Source organism: Buteo buteo, chromosome 31 (genome assembly GCF_964188355.1).
Source record: "Buteo buteo chromosome 31, bButBut1.hap1.1, whole genome shotgun sequence".
Lineage (NCBI taxonomy): Eukaryota > Metazoa > Chordata > Aves > Accipitriformes > Accipitridae > Buteo > Buteo buteo.
Window position 1 is genome coordinate 2,470,655 of NC_134201.1, and position 17,625 is coordinate 2,488,279.

Sequence of the window (17,625 nt, forward strand, 5' to 3'; positions counted from 1 at the left end):
CCAAGCGGGGAGGGAGGCTCGAGGCCACGCCCCCGCGCAGGGGTGTGGCCCCGCCCCTCCCAGCAAGGCCCGCCCCTCCCAGCAAGCCCACACCCCTTCCAAGAAGCCCATCCCCTTCCAAGCCCCGCCCCTTTCGGCAAGCCCCCCCCCACCCCAGCGACCCCCTTACCAACAAGCCCCATCCCAGCAAGCCCCTCCCATCCCAGCAAGCCCTGCCCCTTTTCCCAAGCCCCTCCCCTTCCAGCAAGCCCCTCCCCTTCCAACAAGCCCTGCCCCTTCTCCCAATCCCCGCCCCTTCCAGCAAGCTCCTCCCATCCCAGCAAGCCCTGCCCCTCCCAGCAAGCCCCTCCCCCTTCAGCAAGCCCCTCCCAGCAAGCCCAACCCTTTCTCCCAATCCCCGCCCCTTCCAGCAAGCCCCTCCCCTTCCAGAAAGCCCCGCCCCTTCCAGCAAGCCCAACCCCTTCTCCCAATCCCCTCCCCTTCCAGCAAGCCCCGCCCCTTCCAGCAAGCCTCTCCCCTTCCAGCAAGCCCAACCCCTTCTCCCCAATCCCCGCCCCTTCCAGCAAGCCCCGCCCCTTCCAGCAAGCCCTGCCCCTTCTTCCAAGCCCCTCCCATCCCAGCAAGCCCAACCCCTTCTCCCAATCCCCGCCCCTTCCATCAAGCCCCCTCCCCTCCCCACAAGCCCCTCCCCTCCCCGGCTTCCCCCCAGCACGGCCGGCCCCTCCCCCCGCCCCACCCCCTCCCTCGCCCCGCCCCCTCCCTCGCCCCGCCCACCTTTCTGGCGGATGGAGCACCAGACCATGGTGGCCAAGAGGCAGATGAGGAGGAAGACGAGGAGGGCCAGGATCCCGCCCACGATGGCGTAGGGCACCGACCGCTGCGCCGCCACCACCGCCCCGGGTCTGCCGGCGGGGGGGACACGGCGCAGGCCCCCGCTTGCCGTCAGACAGCGATACGGGCACCCACCGTCGCGACGGGGGGACCGAGCGTCGCGACGGGGGGGACGCGCCGAGAACACCCTCAGGAGGGGGGACACGCCGCCACCGAGACCCCCCGTTTGCCGTAAGAGAGTGAGGGGGCCGCGACTGGACCTCCCCCGTTTGTTGTCGGAGAGCAATACGGGGCCTGACCGTCGCGACAGGGGGACTGAGTGTCGCGACGGGGGGGACGCGCCGAGAACACCCTCAGGAGGGGGGACACGCCGCCACCAAGACCCCCCGTTTGCCGTAAGAGAGCGAAGGGGCCGCGACTGGACCCCCTGCGTTTGCCGTCGGAGAGCGATATGGGCACCAACTGTCGCGACGGGGGGACTGAGTGTCGCGACGGAGGGGAGGACGCCGAGAACACCCTCAGGAGGGGGAACACGCCGCCACCGAGACCCCCCGTTTGCCATAAGAGAGTGAGGGGGCCACAACAGACCCCCCATGTTTGCCGTCAGAGAGCAATACGGGCACCGAGCGTCGCGATGGGAGGACCGAGTGTCACGACGGGGGGGGGACGCGCCGAGAACACCCTCAGGAGGGGGGACACGCCGCCACCGAGACCCCCCGTTTGCCGTAAGAGAGCGAAGGGGCCGCGACCGGACCCCCTGCGTTTGCCGTCGGAGAGCGATATGGGCACCAACTGTCGCGACGGGGGGACTGAGTGTCGCGACGGAGGGGAGGACGCCGAGAACACCCTCAGGAGGGGGAACACGCCGCCACCGAGACCCCCCGTTTGCCATAAGAGAGTGAGGGGGCCACAACAGACCCCCCATGTTTGCCGTCAGACAGCGATACGGGCACCGAGCGTCGCGATGGGAGGACCGAGTGTCACGACGGGGGGGGGACGCGCCGAGAACACCCTCAGGAGGGGGGACACGCCGCCACCGAGACCCCCCGTTTGCCGTAAGAGAGCGAAGGGGCCGCGACCGGACCCCCTGCGTTTGCCGTCGGAGAGCGATATGGGCACCAACTGTCGCGACGGGGGGACTGAGTGTCGCGACGGAGGGGAGGACGCCGAGAACACCCTCAGGAGGGGGGACACGCCGCCACCGAGACCCCCCGTTTGCCGTAAGAGAGCGAAGGGGCCGCAACAGACCCCCCACGTTTGCCATCGGAGAGCGATACGGGCACCGAGCGTCGCGACGGGGTGCCCGAGCGTCGCGACGGGGACTCACCGTAGACGACAAGGACGTAGTGGTCGGCGGCGCGGCCGTGGGGGTTGCCGGCCTGGCAGCTGTAGGTGCCGTTGTCCTGGGGGCCGAGCGCCGGCAGCGTCAGCACCTCGCCCTCCGCCCGCGCCCGCGCCGGCAGCGACTCGTTCCCCCGGCTCCAGGCGATGTCGGTGGGGCTGAGGGGGGGGCGGCGAGGAGGAGGAGGAGGAGGAGGGAGGGAGGAAGGAGGAAGGGGGGGGGGCAGCGGTTGTCACCCCTGCCGGCCGTTCCCCGTGGCGGGGTTTTGGGGCGGGGGGCGGCGGCGGCGGCGCTCACCGGGGGTTGCCGTTGACGGCGCAGGTCAGCACCAGCGTGTCGCCCTCCCGCAGGACGCTCTGCGAGGGGTGGATCCGCGCCGTGGGGGCGTCTGGGGGGGGGCGTGGGGGTGACACGGGACGCTCTCAGTGGGGTGTCGTGTCCCCCCCCCCCGTCGGTGTCACGCCCCCCCCAGTGTCCCCGTCACCCTCCCGGTGTCACTGTAACTCCCCCTTCCAGTGTCACCCCCCCTTCAGCATCACTGTCACCCCTCCCAGTGTCCCCATCATCACCCCCCCGGTGTCACTGTCACCCCCCCACTGTCCCCAGTGTCCCCACCACCCCCTCCCAGTGTCCCCAGTGCCCCCCACAGTGTCCCCACCACCCCTCCCACTGTCCCTGTCACACCCCCCCAGTGCCCCCATCACCCCCCCGCCATCCCCGCCACCCCCCCCAGTGCCCCCAGTGTCCCCATCACCCCCCCAGTGTCCCTGTCGCACGCTCCCAGTGCCCCCATCACCCCCCCAGTGCCCTTGTCACCCCCCCCAGTGTCCCTGCTACCTCTCCCAGTGCCCCCATCACCCCCCCAGTGCCCCCACCAACCCCCAGTGCCCCCACCACCCCCTCCCAGTGTCCCCAGTGCCCCCCACAGTGTCCCCGCCACCCCTCCCAGTGTCCCTGTCACCCCCCCCAGTGCCCTCGTCACCCCCCCCGCCATCCCCGCCACCCCTCCCAGTGCCCCCAGTGCCCCCACCACCCCCCAGTGCCCCCATCACTGCTCACATCACCCCCCCAGTGCCCCCATCACCCCCCACACTATCCCCATCACCCCCCAGTGCCCCCACCCCCCCCAGTGCCCCCATCAACCCCCCAGTGCCCCCATCACCCCCTCCACTGCCCCCACCACCCCCCCAGTGCCCCCAGTGCCCCCGCCACATCTCCCAGTGCCCCCATCACCCCCCCCACTGCTCCCACCACCCCCCCAGTGCCCCCATCACCCCCCACACTATCCCCATCACCCCCCCAGTGCCCCCGTCGCCCCTCCCCAGTGCCCTTGTCACCCCCCAGTGTCCCTGCTACCTCTCCCAGTGCCCCCATCACCCCCCCAGTGCCCCCACCACCCCCTCCACTGCCCCCACCCCCCCTCCCAGCACCCCCAGTGCCCCCATCACCCCCCCAGTGCCACCACCGCCCCCTCCATTATCCCCATTACCCCTCCCAGTGCCCCCACCCCCCCCCAGTGCCCCCATCACCCCCTCACTGCTCACATCACTCCCCCAGTGCCCCCATCACCCCCTCCACTGCCCCCACCCCCCCTCCCAGCACCCCCAGTGCCCCCATCACCCCCTCCACTGCCCCCACCCCCCCTCCCAGCACCCCCAGTGCCCCCATCACCCCCCCAGTGCCCTTGTCACCCCCCCCAGTGTCCCTGCTACCTCTCCCAGTGCCCCCACCACCCCCCCAGTGCCCCCACCACCCATCCCAGTGCCCCCATCACCCCCCAGTGCCCCCATCACCCCCTCCACTATCCCCACCATCCCCCCCACTGCCCCCATCACCCCCCCAGTGCCCCCACCAACCCCCCCACTATCCCCATCACCCCCTCCACTGCCCCCACCCCCCCTCCCAGCGCCCCCAGTGCCCCCATCACCCCCCCCACTGCTCCCACCACCCCCCCAGTGCCCCCATCACCCCCTCCACTATCCCCATCACCCCCCAGTGCCCCCACCCCCCTTCCCAGTGCCCCCACTGCCCCCGTCCCCCCCCCCGGCACCCCCCGCTCACACTGGACGTCGAGGGTGTAGTGCCCCTGCCGGCGCTGCCCCCTGCCCAGGGCGGGGTGGGTGACCTCGCAGGTGACGACGGCGCCGTGGTCGCGGCGCTCGACGCGCAGGCGCAGCACGCTGCGCTGCCGGAACACCTTCCCCTGCTGCTCCCGGCTCGACGACCCTGGCGGCGGCGCGGGGGGGACGGCGGGGGGGGGGACAATGGGGGGGACGCGCGTGACGCCGGCGACCCGTGGGGTGACGCCGGGGACGGGCGGGGGGACGTCGAACCCCACCGGGGTCCCCGTGTCCCCGTCGAGGTCCCCTCTGTGTCCCCAACCCCAGCGGGGTCCCCAACCCTGTCCCCACCCCCACCAAGATCCCCCTCCATCCCAAATCTGGACCCCCTGTCCCCAACCCCACCATGTCCCCAACCCCACCGGGGTCCCCACATCCCCATCAAGGTCCCCTCTGTGTCCCCAACCCCCCCAGGGTCCCCATGTGTCCCCCCCAGGGTCCCCTCCGTGTCCCCAACCCCACCAATATCCCTGCCCCATCCCAAATCTGGGCCCCATGTCCCCAACCCTACTGGGGTCCCCAACCCTGTCCCCAAGCCCACCAGGGTCCCCCCATGTCCCCCCCCAGGGTCCCCTCCATGCCCCCAACCCCACCAGGGTCCCCAACCCTGTCCCCATGCCCACCAGGGTCCCCATTTCTCCCCCCCAGGGTCCCCTCCATGTCCCCAACCCCACCAGGGTCCCCAACTCCACTGAGACCCCCCCCATCCCAAACCTGGACCCCCTGTCCCCAACCCCCCCATGTCCCCAACCCCACTGGGGTCCCCATTTCCCCCCCCCAGGGTCCCCTCCCTGTCCCCAACCCCACCGGGGTCCCCAACTCCACCGAGACCCCCCCCCATCCCAAACCTGGACCCCCTGTCCCCAACCCCCCCAGGGTCCCCTCCCTGTCCCCAACCCCACCATGTCCCCAACCCCACTGGGGTCCCCATGTGTCCCCCCCCAGGGTCCCCTCCGTGTCCCCAACCCCACCAGGGTCCCCAACTCCACCGAAATCCCCCCTCATCCCAAACCTGGACCCCCTGTCCCCAACCCCACTGGGGTCCCCATGTGTCCCCCCCCAGGGTCCCCTCCCTGTCCCCAACCCCACCGGGGTCCCCAACCCTGTCCCCAACCCCACCAGGGTCCCCATGTGTCCCCCCCCAGGGTCCCCTCCGTGTCCCCAACCCCACCGGGGTCCCCAACTCCACCGAGACCCCCCCCCCATCCCAAACCTGGACCCCCTGTCCCCAACCCCACCACGTCCCCAACCCCACTGGGGTCCCCATGTGTCCCCCCCCAGGGTCCCCTCCGTGTCCCCAACCCCACCGGGGTCCCCAACTCCACCGAGACCCCCCCCCCCATCCCAAACCTGGACCCCCTGTCCCCGACCCCCCCGGGGTCCCCCCCGTGTCCCCCCCGCGCGGTCCCCGGCGTCACCTTGGAGCTCCCGTCGGTCTCGGTACCAGCGCAGGGTGGCGGGGGGCCGGGCGCGGGGCACCAGGCAGCTCAGCTCCACCTCCCCCCCCTCCACCGCCGCCTCCACCGCCTCCACCACCGGGTCCTCGGGGGGCACTGGGGGGGGGGGACACAACGGGGGACAGTTGGGGACAATTGGGGACAATCAGGGACATTTGGGGACACGGGGGGACAATTGGGGACACGGGGGGACAAGGACATGGGGACGGACGTGGGGATGAGGGATGGGGGGGGGCAAGGGGGACGTGTCTCCACATCTCCCCCGCGTCCCCCCAGTGTCCCCCCCTGTCCCCAAGTGTCCCCCCGTGTCCCCAAGTGTCCCCCAGTATCCCCACGAGTGATGACAAACTGGTTTGGGGTGTCTTGAGGGCAGCAGAGGCAGGAACCGCCACCGCGTCCCCCGTGTCCCTCCACGTCCCCACGTCCCCCCAGTTGTCCCCACGTGTCTCCAGGTGTCCCCCCAGGTGTCCCCAATTGTTCCCCTCGTGTCCCCAGTTGTCCCCACAAACGACGACAAACTGGTTTGGGGTGTCTCGAGGGCGGCAGAGAAACTGCCACCACATCCTCCGTGTCCCCAGTTGTCCCCACGTGTCCCCCAATTGTCCCCACACGTCCCCAGTTGTCCCCTCAACCGACGACAAACTGGTTTGGGGTGTCTCGAGGGCACCAGAGGAACTGCCACCACATCCCCCTTGTCCCCACGTGTCCCCCCGAGTCCCCAGTTGTCCCCAGTTGTCCCCTCAACCAACGACAAACTGGTTTGGGGTGTCTCGAGGGCACCAGAGGAACCGCCACCACATCCCCCTGCCTCTCCACGTCCCCCCAAGTGTCCCCAGTTGTCCCCACAAACGACGACAAACTGGTTTGGGGTGTCTTGAGGGCAGCAGAGAAACTGCCACCACATCCCCCTTGTCCCCATGTGTCCCCCAAGTCCCCTCATGTCCCCAAATGTCCCCACAAACGACGACAAACTGGTTTGGGGTGTCTCAAGGGCACCAGAGGAAGCGCCACCACATCCCCCGTGTCCCCAGGTGTCCCCACAAACGACGACAAACTGTTTTGGGGTGCCTCGAGGGCACCGGAGGAACCGCCCCCGCGTCCCCGCGTCCCCCCCCGGCGCGTCCCTACCCAGGACGGTGAGGGTGGCGATCTGGTGGTGGGTGTCATCGGCGTAGAGCTGGCAGAAGTACCCCCCCTCGTCCTCCAGCCGGGCGCGGGACAGGCGCAGGCGCAGGCGTCGCCGGCTGAACTCCGCCAGCTGGAACCGCTCGTCCTTCAGCGCTGGCACCGGCACACCGGCGTCACCCGCGGCCGTCTCGGGGACGCCGCGACGACGACGGCTCCCCGCGGACGCCCCGGAGCCCCGTGGCCACCGTCGGGCCACCCCAAGGTCCCCAGGGCCACCACAAGACCGCCCTAGAGCCCCGTGGCCACCATTGGGCCACCCCGAGGTCCCCAGGGCCACTACAGGACCACCCTAGAGCCCCGTGGCCACCATTGGGCCACCCCAAGACCCCCCCCGGCATCCCAGGGCCACCTCAAGGTCCCCATAGCCACCATAGGGCCACCCTAGAGCCCCACGGCCACCCCAAGACACCCATGCCCACCCCAAGGCCACCATGGCACTCCACAGCCACCCTGAGGTCCCCAGGGCCGCCACAAGACCACCCTAGAACCCCGTAGCCACCATCGGGCCACCCCAAGACCCCCCCCCGGCATCCCATGGCCACCTCAAGGTCCCCATGGCCACCATAGGGCCACCCTAGAACCCCACAGCCACCATAGGGCCACCCCAAGACCCCCCCCGGCATCCCATGGCCACCCCAAGGTCCCCAAGGTCACCCCGTGGCCACCCTGAGGCCACCCTAGAGCCCCGTGGCCACCATAGGGCCACCCCAAGACCCCCCTGGCATCCCGTGGCCACCTCAAAGTCTTCACGGCCACCATAGGACCACCCTAGAGCTCCATGGCCACCCCAAGGTCCCCATGGCCACTCCGTGGCCACCCTGAGGCCACCCTAGAGCCCCGTGGCCACCCCATGGCCACCATAGGTCCACTCTAAAGCCCCGTAGCCACCATCAGGCCACCCCAAGACCCCCCCAGCATCCTGTGGCCACCCCAAGGTCACCCCATGGCCACCATAGGGGCCACCCTAGAGCCCCACGGCCACCCCAAGACCCCCAAGGCCACCCCATGGCCACCATGGCACCCCACAGCCACCCTGAGGCCACCATAGAGGCCACCCTGAAGCCACCCCAAGACCCCTATGGCCACCACAGAGCCACCCCAAGGCCTCCATGGCCACCCCAAGGTCCCCATGACCACCATAGGGGCCACCCTAGAGGCCCACGGCCACCTCAAGGTCCCCGTGGCCACCATAGGGCCCACCCTAGAGCCCCACAGCCACCCCAAGACCCCCATGGCCACCCCACAGCCAGCCCAAGGTCCCCGTGACCACCATAGGGGCTACCCTAGAGCCCCATGGCCAGCCCATGGTCCCTGTGGCCACCATAGGGGCCACCCTGGAGCCACCCCAAGACCCCCGTGGCCACCCCAAGGCCCCCGTGGCCACCCCAAGGTCCCCGTGGCCACCATAGGGGCTACCCTAGTACCCCAAGGCCACCCCAAGGCCACCATGGCCACCACAGGGCCACCCAGAGGCCCCCCTGGAGGCCCAGGGCCACCGCAGGGCCCCTGTGGCCACCCCAAGGACCCCAGGGGCACCCCAAAAGCTGCTCAGAGCCCCTCCTCCGCCGTGTCCCCCTCACCGCGGGTGCCGTTGAAGAAGAGGGTCTGCCGGGCCGGGTTCTGGATGACGACGATGGAGCCGTCGTACTGGTGGAGGTGACAAGTGATCTCGGCCGTGCCGCCCTCCAGCACCGTCACGTTCTCCGCCTGCACCTCCTGCGCCCGCCCTGGGGACAGCGGGGACGGCGTCACCGAGGGGGGGACGGGGACACGACACCCACACTGGGGTGCTGGGGACAGCGGGGACACCGTGACTGGGGACACCATCACTGGGGACACCGACGCCAGGGTGCTGGGGACACTGGGGACAGCGGGGACACTGTTACTGGGGACACCGACGCTGGGGACACCGTTACTGGGGACACCATCACTGGGGACACCGACGCCAGGGTGCTGGGGACACTGGGGACAGCGGGGACACTGTTACTGGGGACACCGACGCTGGGGACACCGTTACTGGGGACACCATCACTGGGGACACCGACACCGGGGTGCTGGGGACATGGGGGACACTGACACCGGGGTGCTGGGGACAGCGGGGACACCGTTACTGGGGACACCATCACTGGGGACACCGACACCAGGGTGCTGGGGACAGTGGGGACACCGTTACTGGGGACACCATCACTGGGGACACCGACGCCGGGGTGCTGGGGACAGTGGGGACACCGTTACTGGGGACACCAACACTGGGGACGCCGACACCGGGGTGCTGGGGACACTGGGGACAGCGGGGACACCATTACTGGGGACACCGACGCTGGGAACACTGACGCCAGGGTGCTGGGGACAGCAGGGGCACCGTTACTGGGGACACCATCACCGGGGACACTGACACCGGGGTGCTGGGGACACTGGGGACACCGTTACTGGGGGCACCAACACCGGGGATGCTGACATGGGGTGCTGGCGACACTGGGGACACTGTTACTGGGGACACCGTTACTGGGGACACCAACACCGGGATGCTGGGGACAGCGGGGACACTGTTACTGGGGACACCGACGCTGGGGACACTGACGCCAGGGTGCTGGGGACAGCGGGGGCACCGTTACTGGGGACACCATCACCGGGGACACCGTTACTGGGGGCACCAACACCGGGGACGCCGACACCGGGGTGCTGGGGACAGCGGGGGCACCGTTACTGGGGACACCATCACTGGGGACACCGACGCCGGGGTGCTGTGGACATGGGGGAACACCCACACCGGGGTGCTGGGGACAGCGGGGGCACCGTTACTGGGGACACTGACACCAGGGACACTGACACTGGGGTGCTGGGGACACTGGGGACACCATTATTGGGTGCTGGGGACACTGGGAGCACCGTTACTGGGGACACCATCACTGGGGTGGTGGGGACATCAGGGACACCATTACTGGGGACACCATCACTGGGGACACTGACACTGGGGACACTGGGGACACTGACACCAGGGACACCGACACTGGGGTGCTGGGGACACTGGCGGCACCGTTACTGGGGACACCATCACTGGGGTGCTGGGGATATGGGGGACACTGACATTGGGGATATACCCACACCAGGGTGCTGGAGACACTGGGGACACTGGCACCGGGGTGCTGGGGACACCATTATTGGGTGCTGGGGACACTGGGGGCACTGACACTGGGAATACCCACACTGGGGTGCTGGGGACACTGGGGACACCGTTACAGATGACACGATCACTGGTGACACTGACACCAGGGACATCAACACTGGGGTGCTGGGGCCATGGGGGACACTGACACTGGGGACACCCACACTGGGGACACCCACACCAGGGTGCTGGAGACACTGGGGACACTGGCACCGGGGTGCTGGGGACACCGTTACGGATGACACGATCACTGGTGACACGATCACTGGGGACACTGACACCAGGGACATCAACACTGGGGTGCTGGGGCCATGGGGGACACTGACACTGGGGACACCCACACTGGGGACACCCACACCAGGGTGCTGGAGACACTGGGGACACTGGCACCGGGGTGCTGGGGACACCGTTACGGATGACACGATCACTGGTGACACGATCACTGGGGACACTGACACCAGGGACATCAACACTGGGGTGCTGGGGCCATGGGGGACACTGACACTGGGGACACCCACACTGGGGACACCCACACCAGGGTGCTGGAGACACTGGGGACACTGGCACCGGGGTGCTGGGGACACCGTTACGGATGACACGATCACTGGTGACACGATCACTGGGGACACTGACACCAGGGACATCAACACTGGGGTGCTGGGGCCATGGGGGACACTGACACTGGGGACACCCACACTGGGGACACCCACACCAGGGTGCTGGAGACACTGGGGACACTGGCACCGGGGTGCTGGGGACACCGTTACGGATGACACGATCACTGGTGACACGATCACTGGGGACACTGACACCAGGGACATCAACACTGGGGTGCTGGGGCCATGGGGGACACTGACACTGGGGACACCCACACTGGGGTGCTGGGGACAGCGGGGGCACCGTTACTGGGAACACTGGCACTGGGGACACCCACGCCGAGGTGCTGGGGATGTTGGGGACACCCACACTGGGGTGCTGGGGACACTGGGGACACCGTTACTGGGGACATTCACACCGCGGCACCCACACTGGGGTGCTGGGGACATCAGGGACACCGTCACTGGGAACACCATCACTGGGGACACTGACACCAGGGTGCTGGGGATACTGGGGACACTGGTACTGGGGACACCCACACTGGGGTGCTGGGGATGTTGGGGACACCCACACTGGGGTGCTGGGGACACTGTCATCAGGGAGGGTGACACTGGGGACACCCACAGCGGGGTGCTGGGGACATCGGGGACACCGTCACTGGGAACGCTGACACTGGGGACACCGACACCGGGGTGCTGGGGATACTGGGGACACTGGTACTGGGGACATTGACGCGGGGGACACCCACAGCGGGGTGCTGGGGACAGCGGGGACACCGTCATCAGGGAGGGTGACAGTGGGGACGCCAGCGGTGCCGGGGACGCTGACACCGGGGACAGTGGGGACGCCGACACCGGGGACACCGACACTGAGGATGCCGATGCCGGGGACACCGACACTGGTGACACCGTCATAGGGGACCGGTGACACACGGGGGGGGGACACCGGTGGTGGCAGCGTAGGGACGCTCGCCCCGGTGACAGCAGGAGCACCGGGGATGCCATCCCTGGGGACGGTGACGGTGTCACAGCCCCCCCGGATCGTCGTGCCCCCCCCCGCCTCATTACAGGCCCCTCGTTAGGGTCCTCAGCGTCACCTCCGGTTGCCGTGACGACGTTGGGCTGTCACCGGAGTTGGGGGGGGGGCGACGGGGGGGGGTAAATGTGAGTGACATAATGAGGAGGGGGTGGGGGGCGACGTGGCGTTTTCGCTGTGTCAGCACAATCTCCCCCCCCTTCCCCAGGGTCGCCACGGCGACCGTGGCGTCACCATCACCGCCAAGGTCGTCACCACGCCAAGGTCACCCCCATCCCCAAGGGGGTCCGGGGGGACACGGGCATCCTGGGGGGGCACCCAGGTATCCGGGGGGGGCACCCAGTTATCATTGGGGGGGAACCCAGGTGATGGGGGGAGACCCAGGCGATGGGGGGGAGGAGAGGACGGGCATCTGGGGGGGGCACCCAGGCGTTTGGGGGGGCACCCAGGCATTTGGGGGGGCACCCAGGCATTCGGGTGCTGCCCACGGAGGTGACACAGGGACAAGGGACACTTTGTTCCCCCTCCCCGACTCCCACCCCGGCCGGACGCCTGGGTCCGTGTCCGCCCCCCCCCGCCACGAGTGGGTGCTGGGTGGGGGAGGGAAGGCGCCTGGACGCCTGGGTGCCCCCCCAAAAGGCCAAGGGAGGGGTGGGGGACACACACACACACACAATGGCCCTTTTCTGCGCCACCCGCGCGGGGACAGGCCGGCGCCGCCTGGCACCTCGGAGAGGACCAGGGTGTCCGGGTGGGTCCCGTGGCACCCACCCCCACCCCCGTGTCGTGTCCCCCCCCCCCCCCAATTCATGGAAATTGGGGATGTGGGTGTCCGGGGTGGGGGGGACGAGGGACGGAGCGATGTCACGCACCCCCCTCTCAAAGCGAGCGCGGTGTCCCCCCCGGGGCAAGGGGGACGCGATGGGGGGGTTTGGGGACACCCGGGCGAGGGTGCGGGTGTCACCGGAGCACGAGGTTGAAGGGGGGGGGGGCCATGAGGGTGGGGGGACACCCGGCCACCGGTGTCACTGGCCCACGGGGGGTGACAAGCGCCCGGCCACAAGGGTGAGGGGACGAGGGGACACGGGCGGACGAGGGCGCAGGGTCATCTCCCCCCCCCCCCAGCAGCGTGGGGACACTGGGATGCTCGGGGGGGGGTGACAAGGCCACCCGAGGGCGCAGGGTCACCCCCCTGCACTATGGGGATGCTCGGGGGGGGGGGTGACAAGGCCACCTGAGGGCGCAGGGTCATCCCCCCCCCAGCGTGGGGACACGGGGATGGACGGGGACACCGGTGGGGTGACGGGATGGGGAAGGAGACACCCCCCCCCCCCCAAAACGCCTCGTGTCCCCAGGCTGCGGTGGAGGTAGGGGGGGGACACACACGCAGGACAAAGCCACCCCCGAGGGGACCGATGGGGACAGAGGGGGGGGGACACACACAGACAGCGAAATGTGCCCCCCAACCCCGCTGGGGGGGTAAAACCTTGGGGACAGGGAGGGGAAAGAGGCGGGGGGGGGCACGGGATGGGGACAGATGCGGGGTCCCTGTGTCCTCGGGGGGAAGCGCTGTGGCGAGGAGGGGGGTGGGGGGTGGGGGGGGGCTGCGGCAGAGGCTGGCAGCGTTTTTTTGGGGGGGGGGCAGCCCTAAAATGGTGGGGGGGGGAGTTTGGGGTCACCCCGGTGTGGGGACAAGGGGGATGGGGACAATTTGGGGGGGGGGGCAGGCATAATTTAAAGGGGGATGGGGAGACAATTTGGGGACACACACACAGACACACACGCACATTTTTTTGGGGGGGGGTGTCTTACCCTGTCCGGCGGCCCAGAGGAGGATGAGGCCCGGCAGCAGCGCGGGGCGCAGGGGGGGGCGCGGGGGGGGCTGCATGGCGGCTGCCGCGTCCCTCTGCCGCTCCCCACCTGCCGGGCCCTGAGGATAATGTATGCTGATGAGATGCGAGAGGCTGGGCCAATGGGGGAGGAGGAGGAGGAGGAGCCCTGGGATGAAGGGGGGGGTGGGTTTGGTGTTTACAGGCCCATGCGGGTTTGGGGAGTGGAAGGGACATCCCTGACACCCCCCCCCCCACGATGTCACCCACAGCCCCAGGAAGGGATGGGGCCATGGGGGGTACCCCAAGGCAGGATTGGGGCACCCCGGGGTGGGATGGGGGACCCCGGGGCAGGATTGGGGTACCCCAGGGTGGGATCAGGGCACCCCAAGGGGGATTGGGGCATCCCAGGGTGGGATCATGCCCCCCCGAGCCAGGATTGGGGCACCCCAGGGTGGGATCAGGGCACCCCAAGGGGGATCGGGGCACCCTAGGACAGGAACAGTGCATCCCGGAGTGGGATCATGCCCCTCAAGCCAGAATTGGGGTACCCCAGAGTGAGATTGGGGCACCCCAAGGGGGAACGGGGCACCCTAGGATAGGACGAGGGCATCCCAGGGTGGGATCATGCCCCCCAAGCCAGAATTTGGGTACCCCAGGGTGGGATCGGGGCAGCCTAGGACAGGATGGGGTCCACCTCAGGGTGGGATCATGCCCCCCTGAGCCAGAATTGGGGCACCCCAAGGTGGGGGGGGGGGAGAATGGGACACCCCAAATTGAGACCAGGCACCCCAAGGCAAGATCATGGCACCCCAGGGTGGGATCAGGGACCCCAGTCCAGAACTGGGGCACCCCTGGTGACACTGGGGCACCCCAAGGAGGGATGGGGGGCACCCCAGGGTGGGACAGGGGGACCCCAAGCCGAACGAGTGTCACCCCAAGCCGTCTCCTAGCCCAACCGCGTCGGCGTAGCCGGCGCCGGCGAGGAGGGGGGCAGTTTCTATGGCAGCCCTCACACCACCCCCCCCCCGGCAGCGCCGAACAAAGCCGCGACTCAGCGCCGGCCCTGCCGAACAGGGCGGCCATTCTGCGCCGCCGGGCGCCCGGGGGGTCCCGGGGGGGGCCCCCGACATCGGCCTTTTGGGGCCGTTTGTCCCCGTTTCGGCCTCCCGCGGCCGGACCCCCACGAAGCCGCTCGGGACGCGGGGCACGTCCGGGCCGAACGGCTCCAAAACCCACCCTTTTTGGCTCAGAAAGTGGGCCGCGGTGTGGCAGAGGCCCAAAACGGGGTGAAACGGGGCCAAAATGGGCAAAACAGGGCTAAACCATGGCCAAACAGGGTCAAAATGGGGCTAGAGAGAGCCAAAGTGGGGCTAAAGAGGGCCAAACTGGGGCTAGAGAGGGCCAAACCAGGGCTAGAGAGGGCCAAACCAGGGCTAGAGAGGGCCAAACCGCGATGTCTGGGTGACGATGGGGCATCGGGGGGGCACTTGGGGGGGGAACCGGCATCGGGGACGAAGCCGCAGCGACGTCCTCAGCTGGGTGTGGGGACAGGGCACGTGGTCGGGGCAAAGCCCCCCCCCCCCGATTCCTGCATCTTTATCCCCAAATTCGCCTGGTGTGCGTGAGCTCGTGTGGCCGCAAAAGGCCCTGAGCGGGGCAGCGGGACGAGGGCAACCCCATGGTTCGCCGGGTAATTAGCAGGAGGGAGGTAATGAGGAAGGGAGGGCCATACCCTCTCATCCGCGCCTCTGAAGGGATCTTCGCCGAGGACACGGGGCTGGCTTCTCCCTGCGTGCCGGGAGCGGGAGAACCGGTCCTGCCGCCGCCGGGAGCCTGGGCGGCGAAGGCGACGCCTTTCGGGGAGGCGAGCGAAGGCATGGCGGGAAGGTACGGTGGGGAAACGGGGTGCGTGGAAGGGAGGTGGCCCAGCTGAAGGAGACGAAAAGCAAAGGCTGCTCCGGGGAGGTGGTCACCCCCTCGCTCCCACAGCAAAGGCCGGCAGCCATCGCCCACCGCAGCCACGAGGGAGAGGCCACCCCGGGGAGAGCTCAAACACCTGAAAGAAGAGGCCGAGGGCTGAAGGGTGAAGCCCAGCCCGTTTGCGAGGGGTTAGAAGGAAGGTGCGGGGCCCGGGAACTCACCGCTCGGGGGCCGCGGCAGCCGGAGCCGCCGCCTGAGGGAAGGGGGGAAAATGGCGGCGGGCGCGGAGTCAACCCGCAGCGCCTTTCCCGCCCTTCCCGAGGACACGCCCCCTTCCCGGCGGATCGACCAATCAGCGGCCGCCTTTCCCCCCCCCCCGCCGCGCGTGCGGCGCCTGCCACCCCCCCCCCACCCCCAACCCTGAGGTAACTCTCGGCTCCCTCAACCCAACCTGCCTTTTCCTGAGGTAAAACTTCACCTTTTGAGGTAAAAAGTTAATTTTTCTGAGGTAAAAACGAAGGAGGAAAGGGTTTTCTAACCCTTTTCCTAGCGCGGAACCTCCCGGGACGTCGATGGCAGCAGCAGGAAGGACGAGAGCCGGGAGGGAGCGAGGGGTAAGCCTTTTCCAGCCGGCTCGGCAGCAATCGCCCCCGTTTTGGGGCGTTTTAGACCCAAACGAACCCCACCTTTAACCCCCCCCACCCGTCTTCTCACACACGCCCAGGCTGGAACCTCCACACACAGGAGGAAACCCCCACATAAAACACGGACAACAGGCCCCCCAAAACCACCCGCCTTCCCTCTGCCAAAGGGGCAAAAAAAGGCTTTTTTCTGCCCCAAAACCGGCGCAACGGATTAATAGTTGCCCCCCCCCCCTTTTACGCTGCTGTTTAATTGCAAAATTCTACAAGTTTTGCTAAATCGCCTCCTTCCAGCATGAATCCAGCCCCTCCAGGAGGGGCTCGCACCCAACCCGCCCCCTTTTTTTGCCTCCGCTCCCCCCAAAACCCTCCACCTGTGGCTAAAAATGGACATTTTTGGACAAAAAGCCCATTTTTTCCTCACCTCGTCCTCCCGAAGTTGCAGGTTTTGGAGGTCAGTGAGATCGCGCAGAGAGAGCGGACACCCAAATCTGGGGTGTTTTACAGGTGTTTTGTTTTTTTTCCTACCTCCCCCCCTTCAGGGCAGGTGGCTGCTGGATGGTGCACCATTTGGGGCAAAAAAAAATCCTGATTTTTGACTAAAAACCCTACATTTTTTTTTTTAACGGCAACCAAGAACCAGCTCCCCCATCCTGACACCCCATCAGCCGCATCGCAATAAACCTCCCCCCAGTATTTGGGGCTCCCCTTCATTTTGGGGCATTTTCCCAACATTTGGCAATCCCCCCCCTAACATTTTGAGGCATTTTCCCACCATTTGGTGATCCCCACCCCATTATGAGGGCTTTTCGTGGGATCCCCCCCTATTTTGGGGGGCTTTTTCCCCATTTTGAGACACTTTCCCACCATTTGGGGATCTTCCCCCCTCCCATTTGGGGCAGTGTCCCCCTATTTTGGGACCCCCCTCCTATTTTGGGGTGGGGTCACTTTCCTACCATTTTGGGATCCCTCCCTTAATATTTTGGGGCACTTTCCTCCTATTTTGGGACACCCCCCCAATATTTTTGGGTGTTTTTTCCCTACCATTTTGGGGTGTTTGCCACCATTTTGGGACCCCATGCTTAGTATTTTTGGGGCACTTTCCGCCTGTTTTGGGATTCCCCTATATATTTTGGGGCTGTTTCCCACTATTATGGGACCCCTCACTCAGCATTTTGGGGCACTTCTATTTTGGGATCCCCCCATCTATTTTGGGGTGTTTTTTCCTACCATTTTGGCATCTCTCCCTTAATATTTTGGGGCACTTTCCCACTCTTTGGGGATTCCCCGATATATTTCAGGGCAGTTTCCCACTATTTTGGGATTCCCCCCCATATATTTTAGGGCATTTACCACCATTTTGGGATCCCTCCCTAGTATTTTGGGGCACTTTCCCACTATTTTGGGATCCCCCTATGTATTTTAGGGCTGTTTCCCACCATTTTAGGACCCCCCACTTAACATTTTGGGACACTTTCCCCCTATTTTAGGATTCC

General features: G+C 67.5%; 1 protein-coding gene across 1 annotated transcript; it reads right to left on the reverse strand.

Annotated features, from left to right (window-relative positions):
* Positions 1-1,882: 1,882 nt before the first annotated feature.
* CADM4 (cell adhesion molecule 4) lies at positions 1,883-15,740 on the reverse strand. Its single transcript, XM_075018731.1, has 9 exons — positions 15,710-15,740; positions 15,301-15,624; positions 13,549-13,666; positions 8,519-8,665; positions 6,879-7,031; positions 5,712-5,846; positions 4,235-4,399; positions 2,471-2,561; positions 1,883-2,331 (listed from the first exon to the last, which is right to left on the reverse strand). The coding sequence occupies exons 3-9, from the start codon at positions 13,622-13,624 to the stop codon at positions 2,010-2,012; spliced, it is 1,089 nt and encodes a 362-aa protein (XP_074874832.1). The 5' UTR covers positions 13,625-13,666; positions 15,301-15,624; positions 15,710-15,740; the 3' UTR covers positions 1,883-2,009.
* Positions 15,741-17,625: the final 1,885 nt, after the last annotated feature.

Coding starts and splice junctions, on each gene's coding strand:
- CADM4 (XM_075018731.1), bottom strand. CDS start 13,624: ATGCAGCCCCCCCCGCGCCCCCCCCTGCGCCCCGCGCTGCTGCCGGGC. Junction 5,847..6,878: donor CGCCACCCTCACCGTCCTGG/GTAGGGACGCGC, acceptor CCCCCCCCCCAG/TGCCCCCCGAGGACCCGGTG. Junction 2,332..2,470: donor GCCGTCAACGGCAACCCCCG/GTGAGCGCCGCC, acceptor CCCCCCCCTCAG/CCCCACCGACATCGCCTGGA.